Source organism: Molothrus ater, chromosome 16 (assembly GCF_012460135.2).
Source record: "Molothrus ater isolate BHLD 08-10-18 breed brown headed cowbird chromosome 16, BPBGC_Mater_1.1, whole genome shotgun sequence".
Classification (NCBI taxonomy): domain Eukaryota; kingdom Metazoa; phylum Chordata; class Aves; order Passeriformes; family Icteridae; genus Molothrus; species Molothrus ater.
The window spans coordinates 3,732,094-3,745,963 of NC_050493.2; the positions used below are offsets into that span (position 1 = coordinate 3,732,094).

General features: G+C 45.1%; 1 protein-coding gene across 1 annotated transcript in view; it reads right to left on the reverse strand.

The window, feature by feature from the left end:
* SDK1 (sidekick cell adhesion molecule 1) overlaps nucleotides 1-13,870 on the reverse strand; it is a 382,295-nt gene that overhangs the window by 22,811 nt on the left and 345,614 nt on the right. Inside the window, 3 exon segments of the mRNA XM_036392619.2 lie at nucleotides 2,132-2,269; nucleotides 3,576-3,762; nucleotides 5,829-5,944. Of these exon segments, the coding sequence (XP_036248512.1) occupies nucleotides 2,132-2,269; nucleotides 3,576-3,762; nucleotides 5,829-5,944 (441 nt within the window).

Below are 13,870 nucleotides of genomic sequence, written 5' to 3' on the forward strand. Positions count from 1 at the left end.
CTTTCCAAAAAATGCAGAAGGAAGAGGTTTTCAATCCAGATGCTAATTTTATGCAAATCAAGATGATACTTTCAGTTTTAATCACTTAAATAAAGAGTAATGTCCAAGCAATTTCTGTTCAAAGTTTTCTTCCAGATACAATTTATAACTCAGGGAATCTTTCCTTGGCTAACAAGGATGCAGTAAAAGTGCTCCCTCCTTCCACAGGTGAACTATTTCATTTCTCTGACACAAATCAGGAGGCATTTGTCATTTTCAAGCTGTGTTCCAAAAAGAAAAAAAAAAAAAACCAAACCAAAAAACTGTTGAAAAAGGCTCTGGGGCAATCTTGTTGTCTATTATTGTGTAAAACATAACAGTGTAAAGCTTAAACAATAAAAGGTCAAGCAGGGATAAGACTGTGCTAAAGAACAGATTGCTGCTGGAAAGCTTGGGAAAATGGGCAGGTGAGTGGTGGCTGGTGAGCGGGAAGGCAAAAGGTGTCACCATGGGAGGATGCTCAGCCAAAAATCAAGAATGGGTGGAAAGTCAAAATATGAATGAGAAAAGCTTCGAAAGAGGGTCCAGCCCATCCAGGTGGGTGCACTGCAATGCTCACATGGAGGAATTTGGGTTCTGGTCCCATATGGGCCATTTACTTCAGCTGGACTTGATGATCCATGTGGGTCCCTCCCAACTTGGAATATTTGTGAATCTGTGAAAATGACAGCATCAAGGAAGGGATTCTTTTCCATGGCAGGAGAATAAATATGTTTGCTGAAAGAAAAGTGTTGGCACAAGAGCAAATGGTGGGTAAAGACTGGAAAATAAATTTGGGCAAATATTTTGCATTTGAGGAAGAGCCCTCCACAACCTTCCTGCTCACATCAGAAATCCTCCAGAGGGGAAGGAGAGACAAGCTGGAGTCAGGGGCAGCACAGACAGAGGTGGGGAAGAGAGGAAAAGGCTACAAAGGTTCTGAAGGATGTTAAGTCAAATACATGCACAGAAAACATGATCTGACACTTCCATATTTTTAGGGGGGAAAAATGTATTCTTGAACATTGTGTAGGAATGAAGAAAAGGGAGGAAATGCCCAACCAGCCTGAATCTCCTGCATACCCTGTGCACATTTCTTGGTCAGAATTAGAAATGCTTCCTGTATTAGCTCTTTGTGCTCAGACCTGCCAGCCATAAAGGCTGACAGTGCTTTTATTCTGGTGTTTTCAATCCTGAGTTTAACTTTCTCTGTGCATGAGACATGGATATTCAGACAATATAGATCATTATTCCTTACAGGAGAAGCAAATACAAGTGATTGATATCCTTATTTCTTTGGAAAAGAGTTTAAAATGGATTGGCAATGGCTGAAATTACTCTCCCTGCTGTCATGCTGCCAAAGCTGGACATCCTATTGAACTATTGGCAATCTACCAGGAATATAAAAATATTAATAAGCCCATCCACAAACTATGTCATCTTTTCTAATTCACCTTTGGAATGAATTTACATTTGTTTTCAGAGAAACTGCCAAATCCTTCTCTGTTGCTTTTCTGGCAAATTAATGAAATGTTTGTGGCCGGCACATTGTTGTGGTTTAACTGAACTCTGGGTTAAAAATGCTGCCTGAAAACTCCGTGTGAAGAGACACAACCACATCTCTGTCCTGTTATCCTGCCTGTCACAGCAGAGGTGCTGCCAGTGATGACCGGCACATTTGATGCCTGGGCAGTCTCTGTGATAACAGAAGTGACACATGATGTGATAAGCAACACAAATGTGCCTGACAACTATTCTGGGATGGAGCCTACTCAGCAGTTTCAAAGGCAAAGCGTGGAGACAATCAGGCACTCCCAGGCTGAGCTTCCTCTTCGCCCAGACCAGGTAATGAAGGCTGTAAAATGACTTTTCAAATCACACAGACTATAGTTTGTGCAAGAAAATGAGAGAAGACAAGACAAAAGCTATATTCCACAATATTATGGCTCACTGAAGCATTTTGGCAAAAGTGGAATTGTTTTATTTACCCTTTGCCACCTGGCTTCTCTTAGAAAATGGCAGAGAGCAAGTAGGAAATTGGGCAGAGATGAAAGGTGCTACAGCACCATTGTGTCATTTCCCATGAATATGTATGATCAGAGATCTTTCTTACCCTGGACAGGAGCCAGAGGCTCGTAGACAACTCGATAACCCTGCAGGACTCCATTTGCTGCTGTTGGCTCGCCCCAAGACACGTTGAGGGTTGTGCAGGTGATTTCAGAGAAGGCCAGGAAGCTGGGAGCACTGGGTGCTGAAAGGATTGCACACAGATTGAATTGCAGCAGCAGCACTCAATCTAATATACATATATATTATAAAAAATTGCTTTATTTGCCCAGCCTAAATCTAAAGGAAACAAGCTGAGAATGGGATTTGTCAGTTGTATCCAAATGTCTTGTAATCAGTCACAAACACAGCCTGTCCTAAAAATACAGTCAGTCAGCTGCAAAGCTCAACCTCCAGAGCAAATAAGGAGAGAGGGCATGGAAGAGGAGTTCTCTCAGAAGGGTGCAATGGGAGCCATCTCCTCTTCACAGCCACCACCAAGGGCATTGCCATCACCCTGTGCCACAGCACTGCCAGCACATCCAGCACAGGGACTGCTCAGCCTGACTGGGAGGCTGCTGATCCAGCTTAAAAAAAAAAAAATAATAAGGAGGAATTCTAAAAACCATGCTAATTGTTTCACAGGACCATCAGGGCAACTTCCAGGCTCTGGGGATGAACTCCTTCTGGTTTCCAGGCGTGGCAGCAGACACCAGAAACAAAGCCAGACTATTTCCTTCTGGACCAGCTTAGTTTAGGGACTGGCCCTTCTGCCACTTTGTTTGCATTTCAGCTCTATCACTCCCTTCCCTCACACTCCACTTATTTTATACTTTTTTTTTTTCCCCACTTTCAAGACTTCTGAATTCAGACCAGAGCAATCCAGGTCAGTTTCTATCTATGATGAACTCTTCCCAGTACGGAAGGATGGGAATAGTGAGGCCAATGCCACAAGCAAGCCTTCGCTTTAAGTAATGAAACAACTAAATTACAAAAGGCTGTCACACCACACCACATCCAAGAAAAGGACCAGCTAGCATGGCAGAGCTCAGAAAATGCAAAAGGCTTAAGTCCATTAACTCAGAGGTCCAAATCAAATCACTAACTACCCTCTCTTAATCAACCTCATCATAGCCCTCTCCTATGCCCTCCCAATCTTAATTGCAGTAGCCTTCCTCACACTAGTAGAGCGCAAAATCCTAAGCTATATACAAGGCTGAAAGGGCCCAAACATTGTTGGCCCATTCAGGCTCCTACAACCTCTAGCAGATGGAGTAAAACTATTTATCAAAGAACCTATTTGACCATCAACATCCTCCCCAACCTTATTTATCGCAACCCCAATACTAGCCTTACTTCTAGCAATCTCAATCTGAACCCCGCCGCCCCTTCTGTTCTCCTTAGCAGACCTTAACCTAGGCCTACTCTTCCTACAAATCCAAAGAGCAGTTCCCTGCTGCGTGCCCCATTCCCCCTGGCTGTGCCCAGGTGAGCAGGACTCGGTCCCGTACCCGCCTGGTGCGTCCTGCCCGTGGCGGGGCTGCTGCGGGGGCCGTCCCCGGCCGCGTTGAAGGCGGAGATGCAGACCAGGTACCGCGTGTGGCTCGTCAGGTTCTTGAGCCGCACGCTGTTTTCCGGCAGGAAAAGCACCTTCACCTTCTCCGTGTCGTTCAGGGCGTCGCTCTCCCAGTAATAGATCTGTTGGGGCAGCGAGACAGGATCCCAGCATTATTAAGTGTGGGGTTACATTTTATTTAAATGGTTTGCTCTGTCTCACCCCTCGAAAATGTACGGTTTATCCCAAGCCTGTGATGCTCCCCTGAAGTATCATGGATCTGTAATCCCATTGGCCCAAGTCTTATTCTGTGCCCACTTTGAATCTCCCTGTTAAGCTATGCCAGGGAGACCAGATCTTCTTGGCCCTTTTCTCCCTAGGCTCTCCCTCTCTCCCCCCCTTCCCCCTCAGAAACCATGCTGCTTCTGGAGGTGGGACCCCCAATAAACCCTCATCTAATGAGCACCCCCAGAAGCCGTGTGGAGTCTCCTTGCCTGCCTGCTGCTACCAGTGAAATACAGCTTAGGGGCCACCCCTGGGACTCCCTGGGAACCCTCAAATGAACTGCAACAATTAAGGTTGGAAAAGTCTGCTAAGATCATGAGTCCAACCATCAACCCCCAGGTTTGCCACTAAACCGCGTTCCCAAGTCCCACATCCACTGGCGTTCGGAACACTTCAAGGCTCTGTGATTCTACCACCTCCCTGGGCAGCCTGCTCCCATGCTGACCAAACTTTCTGTGAAGATATTTTTCCTAATATTTAATTGGAACCTCCCCTGGCACAACTGGAGGGCATTCCTTTCATCCTGTCCTGTGTTGTACTATATCCTACACCTAGAAAATATTTGGCCATTGCAGCATAGTCTTGTCCTGCACTCCTCCGTTAGGTGGGATACTCAGGTTTTTCAGCACACGCCAAATCTTTCCTTAGCAAATTCCTCTGAGTCAAATGACCACATAGCTGAGTACATCACTCAAAAACAGAGCAAAGGCTGAAGAATATGGCTTAATGACAGCAGGTATGAGCTGCCAGGGTTCCCTGAGGAGAGGTCAGTTTAAACACTCCCTGCAATGCAAGCTGCCTGTCAGCACTGGCATCCTGACACACCCTGATGGTCCATAACTCCCCTCTGCCCACACACAGCACTCACACCACTGGTGTTCACAGCACAGCCAGGAAAATGCCCTCCTGAAGAGGGTAACAAAGATTCTCCCTAAAGTTCCTTGAGGTGCTTTTCCCCTTTCTTCCATTACATAATTTTTACCCTGATGCTATAAAATCAGCCTTTGGAGAAGTTGTTTCCAAGCGGGAAATTGGTGCCAGCCCTACTTATTGGACAGGCCTGGCAGTGAGAGCATTACAACAGGCCAAAGCAAGCCAGAGAGCTGGGAGAACAAGCCAAGGCAAGACTCCACCTTGGCTCTCCAAGCCAAGCTGCTGAAGCCATCTATATACGTACAAAAGGGAAAGGACAGGGATTGATATATAAGGATGCTTGTTACTGCCAAGAAGGGATGCCAGATTATTCTCATTGGCTTGGCTTTCCTTCACTTATGGATCTAAATTCATGGAGAGAGGCAGAGCCAGACACTGAACCCAAGCCAAGCTCCAGTGTTTGTAGACTTGCCCATTCCCACTCTCTGAGGGTCCATTCTCATGCTGGAGATGCTGAGCAGCGTGTCTCTGCAACGTGCTCATCTCCTGCAAACCAAACGCAATTAATACTCTGATTTAATTTTGTTAAAGTTAAGGAAATGAAGCAACGCTTCCAAAATCTGACCTGGCTCAGGCTTCCAGCTGGGAGAAAGTTCTGCTCTTCCTAAAGGCTTGTAGCATTTGATGGAGGGAAAGCTTAGTTAATTTTCTTCAATACATTTCTTGCCCCCAGCTCTTGTGTAGCTGTGTTGCTTTTTGCAGCTGATCTGTTGCCTGCATAAGTGGAGCTGCCTCCTTATCTGCATCCCCTGTTTCCCCCACACTCTCCTTCTCCATAAATAATGACACACTCTCCCTTTTCTCTCCTCCTCCCTCCCAATCTCATTCTCTTTCTTCTGGTTTTGGGATTTGCTGCTGTTCCCTGCTGCAGCCTGAGCACTGCTCTAATTTGCCTTATGCGGCAAGGGCGACAGCACTTTGTAGAGCTCTCTCACAAGTAAATAGCAATGCCAAGCGAGATAAATGAAAACAGTAGAAATGGGAGGATTGCCTTGTAGCCTTGGATGTTCCCGTTCTGGCTGTCAGCAGGAGGGGGGTCCCAGGTGAGCTCCAGCTGGCTCGCGGAAAGGGAGTGGACTTGGATGTTCTGTGGGGCCAGCGCCGGTGCTAGGGAGGAAGGAGGACAGAAGAATTAACAGTGACAAGCAGAATTAGCTCATAGCCAGGTTTTTAATTTGCAGGAGCACCCAGGACAGGCTCTGTTTATGCCACAAGTCAGCAATGAGCCAGCCCTGGGGTATCTGTGTCATTGGGATGTCTCGGCACAAGAGGAGTGAGGAGCAGCTGAGCCTCGGGACGTGGCTGTGCTCTGCTCCACACAGGCTGCCTTAGACACTGAATCAACTCAATCCTGCCAGCAGCTTTGAAAAAGAAAGGAAAATGTTGCCTTGGTTCGCTGATAGTTTGGGCTCACCTTTGGCAGTGGACAGTGCTCCTGATCAACTGTTCCTGTTGAGCAAGGCAGCCCCTGCCACCATCAGCCCAAATGCCACTCAGCAGCAAGACTTTGGGCTAAAATACTGCCTAAAATTACCTCCAAACCCAGACAGCTGTTAATCAATGCACTATTATTTTATATATGACAGAATGACTTTTAGTTTGCTACTATGACTTTTTGTTAGCTCCACTCTGTTACACCTCCACATGCACACACTGGCCCTCTTTGGCTCCTGATGGCATTTCTTCTTTGCATTGTGCTGTGCTACAAAACCAATCTTTGAGTGCACCTGGGTCACTCCATCCCTTCCCTTTGTCAGGATCCCAATTGGTGCAGGTGGATTTTCCTCCCCAGCAGCTACTGAGGACGCTCTGTTCTCCCAACCTGCAGTTGAAGCCTCCAGCAGGTTTTAACAAAACAGCTCCTGTTCTGTTCACAGGAAAGGTGCTGAAGCGTGTCCTGCTCAAACTGCAGAAGTGGGGAGAGAAAGGCCGGACAAAGGCTCCACTTCTCCTTTCTCTGTGTTCACAGTGCCATAGCCTTCTGCCAGACCCCCTGAGAAAGTTGTCTCTTTTCTCTCTGCCCCTTTCTGGGCCATAAATAGAAGCGATAAAATATTCACCGCTTGCACTGGATAGCGCCGGTTAGCTGCTCCTCTGGAGACTTCTTTCTTAAGAGAGAATGACCTTCATAAGTCACACTTTTCTACCAATACTCCCTCCCCCCAGAGTTATAAAATAAAAAAGTAATTAACACCCACTCAGCCTGACACCAACTATTTATTTTGTTCTAACTGTGTGGTTTCCATATTATCACTGCCCACCCTGCCGTTAATGGAAATGTTAATAACCAGCGCCAGGTTGTTGTGACAGATGCTTGGGCTCATTATCAGAAATTCTTATTTACCGCTCCATTAAATGACAGAATCGCACAAAAAAACAATTCAATCAAAACTAACTGGAGGAATTTTAACAGCCACATTAATAATCCAAAACATAAATAAAGTTAATGTCTTTTGCATGTTTGCCATCGGCAACTCTATTGCAAAATTATTGCTATACAATTAAAACGTGAAAGGTAAAATTGAAAAGAGCCTTTATCCCAGGGCTCGGTTAAAACTATTTATTTATTGTGGGTTTTTTTGTTTTCTTTTTGGCTGGATGGTGAATACATGAGGTGACAGTGACCATCAGTAAACCCTAGCTTGGTCACAAGGGTGCACTTGTCTAATTATTGCCCTACCTTCTGTGCTCGTCGCTTGGCTGGATGCCCTCCGTGCAAGGCAGTGCTGTTAGGGACCAAAAACCTCAAGATTTTGAGAATTTCACAGCACAAACCATAGCATGAGGCCAAACTGATCACAGAGAGCAATGCTGAAAACACATCCCAGAGATCTGCCAGGATGACACGCTCAGGGAAACAGGAATGTGTACAATCACAGAGGAAAATGGGTCCCTTTAGCAGTGTATTTCCTTTCTAAGGAGTGACACCACTGTCTGTCCTGAGCTGTCAGCCTCACAGTGCTCTCAACACTCGAGTCTGAAGCAGCATCTTTCTTTGGATTGAAGAGCATTTTTCTTTGGATGCCATGTGGCAGCCTGGAACAAATACCGCTTCTGAGACGCAACCATCAGAGGAGATGGTGCGTACAACCCACTGCCAGAAAAACACTGCTTTTCCTCAACCCCTTCATGCAGCACATCTAAAAAACACAGTGGTTAAAACCTGCCAGGGATAACTCTGCACCGACACACTCGCTGCTGGAGCTGCACTTCTGCTGGCAGGGCGGAGGAACATTTGATGGGAGGAATGAAAAAAAATAAAATTGTGGAAAAAGACATTTCTCTTCACTACTCCAGAGCCTCCACGAGATGCAAATTGTTTGGTTTTGTGCCCTGTGAGTCTGTCCCTCCGTTCAACTTTCAAAGGCTGATGTGTCCGCCCTGCTCTAAGCACAGATTTCTTGTTGACAGCGAGGAACAGCAGAAGAGTGCGGCTGGTGCTTGATGTGGCTCTGTGCAAGAGCACGTTCCATTAAGGGTGAAGTGAACTACTTCAAAAAGAAGGAAACACATCCCTGAAGACCCCACCTGTTTGCAACCCCAAACCATTCCCTGAATATATGGATAGCCTGTACCAATAAAAGCAAGTGCATTTTAAAGGTGAATTCAAAAGGCTTTTTACCTTCTAGGAATGCACTTCAAGATTACTGAGCTTGGGATTTTTCACGGCTGTTGAAATCTCAAATACATAAAAAGCAAGGTTAGAGCTACATACCTCACATTGCTTTAGGTGTTAGTGACATTATCAACTATAGCAGGAGCGACACAGACCCCTGAGGGTCCAAACATAGCTCTTGGCAGGTGGAAAGCATTTCACTTTCCCTGAAAAAAACATCTGTGTACTCATGGAGTTGAATTCTGCGCATGTATCCTGCCTTGGAATCTCATGCAGATATTTGTAAACATTTCTTTTCTTATCTGATTTCAATTTACCTTTGAGATTGTCTCCTTGAAACTCTCCCTCAGCCAAAACCTAAGGAGAAAGACTGAGCAGGTTGTGTAGTAATTAGTAACAAATAGCAATAAATGTGGGCTTGGCTGCTGTTGGTAGGATCACGTAAAGACAACAAATCTATCCAGAAACGTGGTGAGAGTGTCAAAATGAGCCCATAAATAAAGTTACACATCTCAATCCACATTTAAACATATCACTGCCCTCATTTCCCAGCTGCACTGAGCAGCCTCTGCTCTCACTGCAGGCAATTTGAGCTTGCAAACGCTTCTAACCTTTAAAGAGAAGGTGCTTGAAATCCCCAGTGGCCTCCCTGCTCCAGAGCTCTGTGCTCTGCAGAAGGTTCACCTCAGCTTTACTCACTTGGGATATTTGTTCTCTGGGTTGTGTGGCACCCAGAGCTTTCCATCATTATGGAGCTACTATTCCTCTTCCCAGTGACAATCGCCATGATGCTCTGTGGTACAGGTAGGCTACAAATCCTTGTGATTCATTGGGCAAACTTGATAACTGGTTTTGTGAAGCATTCCTCACTGCTCTTAGATCTGCTCCAGTTTCTGGGGAGCAGAGGATTTCTCCTCTACTGGTTTTCTAATTGTTTCTCCAGTGGCAGCGTCCCTGGCAGGACACTCACAGACAAGTTTGGGACAAGATTTCCTGATACTCATATGCCATTTAAGAAAAGATTCAGGCCAAAACTGAAGAGAAAAATGCAGTGAAAGAGACTGAAGGATTTTCTGTCCATCAGCTTGATCCCAAACAATCCCAAGCAAATTTCTGTTTTGTAAAGACCACTGATCCTTTTCTATCTAGCAAGTGTTTCCCCCAAATTCTTCAAAGCGTGACTTGGAGAACATGCCTGCCTTTCTTCTCTGGTAATCAATATGTTTGCATTTTGGTGTTAGCACCTAGAGAATCTCACTGCACAATGTGCTGCAAAAACAGACCAAAGCCACAGCTCCAGGCCCCAAAATCCTCTAATCTGTCTCCTCATTACAATGGAGGGGTGGTTGCAGCATGTTCTGAGTATCAGCTGTAATTTTCCCCTCCTAGTGATTAACAACAAGGGAGAAGGCACAGCAGTGTTCAGTTCAGTGTGTGCTGATGGTGAAATCTTGCACACCAGAGCTTCCAAAGTTTACACACTGATTCCTGGCACACACAGTCATGGAAAATAGGGCTAAAAGGATTTGGAGAGGACTCAGACATCATCCTCCTGGGTCACACTGGGATCAGCTTGCTGGTCAGATTTTCATGTAATCTCAATCACTGACTTCTTTCCAGATTGTGCTGCCATTCCCACACAAACTCTGCCAGCACCTTTCTACTTTAACAGCTCTTAAAATAGGGGTTTGTGTAATAGCCATACTTTAAAAATAAAAATAAACAAAATAGGGATATCTATTATAGAACACTAACAAAAAGACATCTCATATTATTCTTTTTGATACCTAACCTAAACCATCCTTACTGTATTGAAGTTATATCCCTGCAGTGACATGGAGATTGCTGCTTCTTCAGCTGCAGCCACTGCCTTCAAGTCACAGTGTAGATAAGCAATAGTTTAGTGGATTCTAAAGCCAAACACAACACAACAAACAGAAGGGCACCAGATAAAGCAGTGAGACTGATCAGCAGAACAGGCAAAGTGGGGTTTTCCTGCAGTACAGGCTTAGAGAAGAAATGTGAGGATGGTGCCTCCCGGGAATGACCAAAAAGGTGGATGTGCAGATGTCTGCAGTTACTCCTTGCATGAAGGAAAAGTGGCATGAGAGAAGGATGTTCAGTGTTTATTGGCCATTTTCTGACAGAGTCTGGGAGAGAGCAGTGGGAGGATCAGAGCTTCCCCGAGCAGCAGAGCCTGGTGCCATCAGGAATGCTGCGTGAGGGATGCTGATTAGCTCCATAACAATTAGTCAGTTGTGCTTCAAAACCAGCTACTGCGAAGCTGCTTTCCACTGTGAAGAGCAGCACAAGCTATATTTAGAATGTAAAACACACTTCCCACTAATTTCTGCCTGTTTTAGGCTGGGCTGCATCTCGTGATGGAAGTCGGTGCCGTTTCCAAGGGCTGAGCTCTCTGTGGTTACTCAGATGTGTTTCAGAGGCACTAAGAGAGGCAGAGCCACATTCCAGGGATGTGGGTCTTAACCCCTCCAACATTCTCCATTTGCTGCATTGGGCCTGAGTGCCCCTGCCCTCTTGCTCAGAAATTTGGCACCACTGCTGCCCTGAGATGTGAAATGAGTCTCAGCAAAAGCAATCTGGCCTCTCCATCGTTGAGATGTTCAACTGGATGGGGGAGGAGGCTAAAACAGCTCAAAAAGCCAGGTTTTAGTTGGAAATACTCCTTTCCAAGGGATGTGGATGTATGTGTTGATTTACACAATTGCATAGAACTTTATAAGAGGAATTGAAACATCTCCTCATGTAGTGGAAGTGAACAGAAGAAGAACTTGAAAAACATCTCTCTGACCTTCATGAATGCTGAGGAAGACGGGCCAGAAATGCAAAAATAGATGTAGAATAGAAATATAAAAATAGAAAAACCTGTTTTAGTGGAGAAGAAAGGGTGAAGAGGAGAAAGAGAACAGCTGTCAGGATGAGAACTTTGGGATGAGAACCTGCAGTTGTTTTACTCTGTGCCATCTTGTCTGGGTAGGCAAACACTTGGCTCTCCTCTGTATACCACATTTAGTACAGTAGCTGTGTTTTGCCACATCAATTTTTTAAGGGTATTAAAGTAATGAAGAAACATAAATCAAAGCAGCTGCAAATGATCCCCAAACGTAACATCCCCAGCTTCTATGCTTAGCACTGGGAAGCTTCCCAATGTTGGCACAGGTATCTTCAGCACCTGCAGAGATACAGGGGGGAGGTGGGGATGGAGGGAGGGGGAGATGACAAAGTGCAAACTGAATTCCTGAAAACTGAAATGGAACAAGGACTAGAAGTGCAGTCTCTTTTCCATGGACACAGACCTAGAGGTTTACCTGTCAGTGCCCTTTTGGAACTGAGGAGCCATCCTCATCCTCTTCCTCACTAACTCTTCCAGTGGTGAACACACTGTTGCTGTGATCCCTAATCTTTTAAAGGGGGTTTGGATTTCCCACGTGAGTGAGCCATGTGCAATCTGGGAATTTCATGGGGCAGACACGATCTGGGTAATTAGAACCATGGCCAATCCCACAGAGCAGTGCTGTGAAAGAGCCTGCAAACAAAAACGACACGCTTTTCTTATGCTGAATTCCACAGCTCTACTTAGCAAACACAATCCTAGAAGAGGCTATCAGATTGCATACTGAGATTATCCATCAAGGAAGTGAGAGAGCCTGGCCCAAAGTAAAGCCCTCACAGAACTGTCAGACTGCCTCTGGAAAGGGTGTACAGGTGGTTAAAACAAGCAGTGGGGGGAATAATAAAATGAGCTTTTCCCTCTATTTCTTTCATGTCAGGAAGGATATGATCACACACAGGCAGGCAGCCCATCAGTCAGCAGAGATGGGCCATGAACAGCAAGAGCCTGACAGCACTAGGGAGGCACGAGCCTGCAAGATAAAACCCCCTTTCTCTTACATCCATGCAAATCAGGGATGGCTCCTGCAGCTCCCTCTCCCTCACATCCCTGCACTTGGGGGTTCTCTCCATTGAAGAGCAGAAACAGTTGTGCAAGGAGAGCAGTGCCAGCTCTGATGAGCGCAGGATTCACCCCCAGGAGGTGCTGAAGGTTGTTCAAGGGATGGTGAGGAGCTGCTGATCCTCTCTCATGTGCACTGGGAGCAGTACAGGAGGGGAAAGCACTGCCCTCTGCTCTCTTACAAGTCTACTCATTAGAGAAGCAAAATTACCAATTTCAGATTATTTCCCCACACTCTCCAGGACCCAAAATTCCTCTTCCTCTATTTGTAATCATGTTCCACTTATTATAATTTGTTAATGCCACATTTGAATATCATAATACCACAAGTTCATGGCACCTGACAAAAGCACCCGCTTCACATCCACTAACAGCAATGGCAGCACCTACTAAAGTCTAATCCTTCTGCTTCACTGCAGCCAAGAGAGCATATCAAATAACCTCCCCTGGGTTTGCCATCTACCAAATGTCAAAAGCTATATCAGAAAAAAGTCAAAGGGCACAGGTGAGATCTGCCCCTGGAATAACCTTTCATTGTGGCTTTAATGCCAGTTTGGGTAGCTGACCCCCACGAGGAATTAATTTAGGATTTACAGATTGCAATGGTCAGGGAACCCCAGGGAGCCCACAGAAGACTGTGTTCTTGTGCTCCTGGGGAGAGAGAGATTAAATTTAAATTTTCTTGACTCTCAGTGAGAGTTCTTTCTTTCTTTCTTTCTTTCTTTCTTTCTTTCTTTCTTTCTTTCTTTCTTTCTTTCTTTCTTTCTTTCTTTCTTTCTTTCTTTCTTTCTTTCTTTCTTTCTTTCTTTCTTTCTTTCTTTCTTTCTTTCTTTCTTTCTTTCTTTCTTTCTTTCTTTTCTTTCTTTTCTTTCTTTTCTTTCTTTTCTTTCTTTCTTTTCTTTCTTTTCTTTCTTTTCTTTCTTTTCTTTCTTTCTTTTCTTTCTTTTCTTTCTTTTCTTTCTTTTCTTTCTTTTCTTTCTTTCTTTCTTTCTTTTTCATCCCTAAGATCATTGCTGCAGTTTCACACCCCCATTCCTTCTCAGTGCCTGGACTGCTGCAGCCAAGATATTTTAGACTATTACTAATTAATACTTTTTTAAGAAAAAACGGCAACTTTTTTGTTTTCAGTCTACAACAAGCAACCTGAAAAGCCTCCAGTTCTGTGATTGACGATGGATACAGCAAACAGATGTCAGAGAAGAAAACCAACTGTGTTTCTCCACAGCTGGCTTCACAGCAAAGCTGTACAGAGGAGGCAAAGCCACGGGAGTTGAGACCCATATGAAAATACTTACAGCACAAATTTTGCTCACATATCCCAGGACGACTGCAAACAAGCAGAGCAGGACTGCACAATTAGGCAAAATAGGAATTTGGCTGCAAATGTAACCCTTTAGTCAAAAGCACTCCAACTCCAGCCTGTGTCTGCTGGAATAGGAGTTAT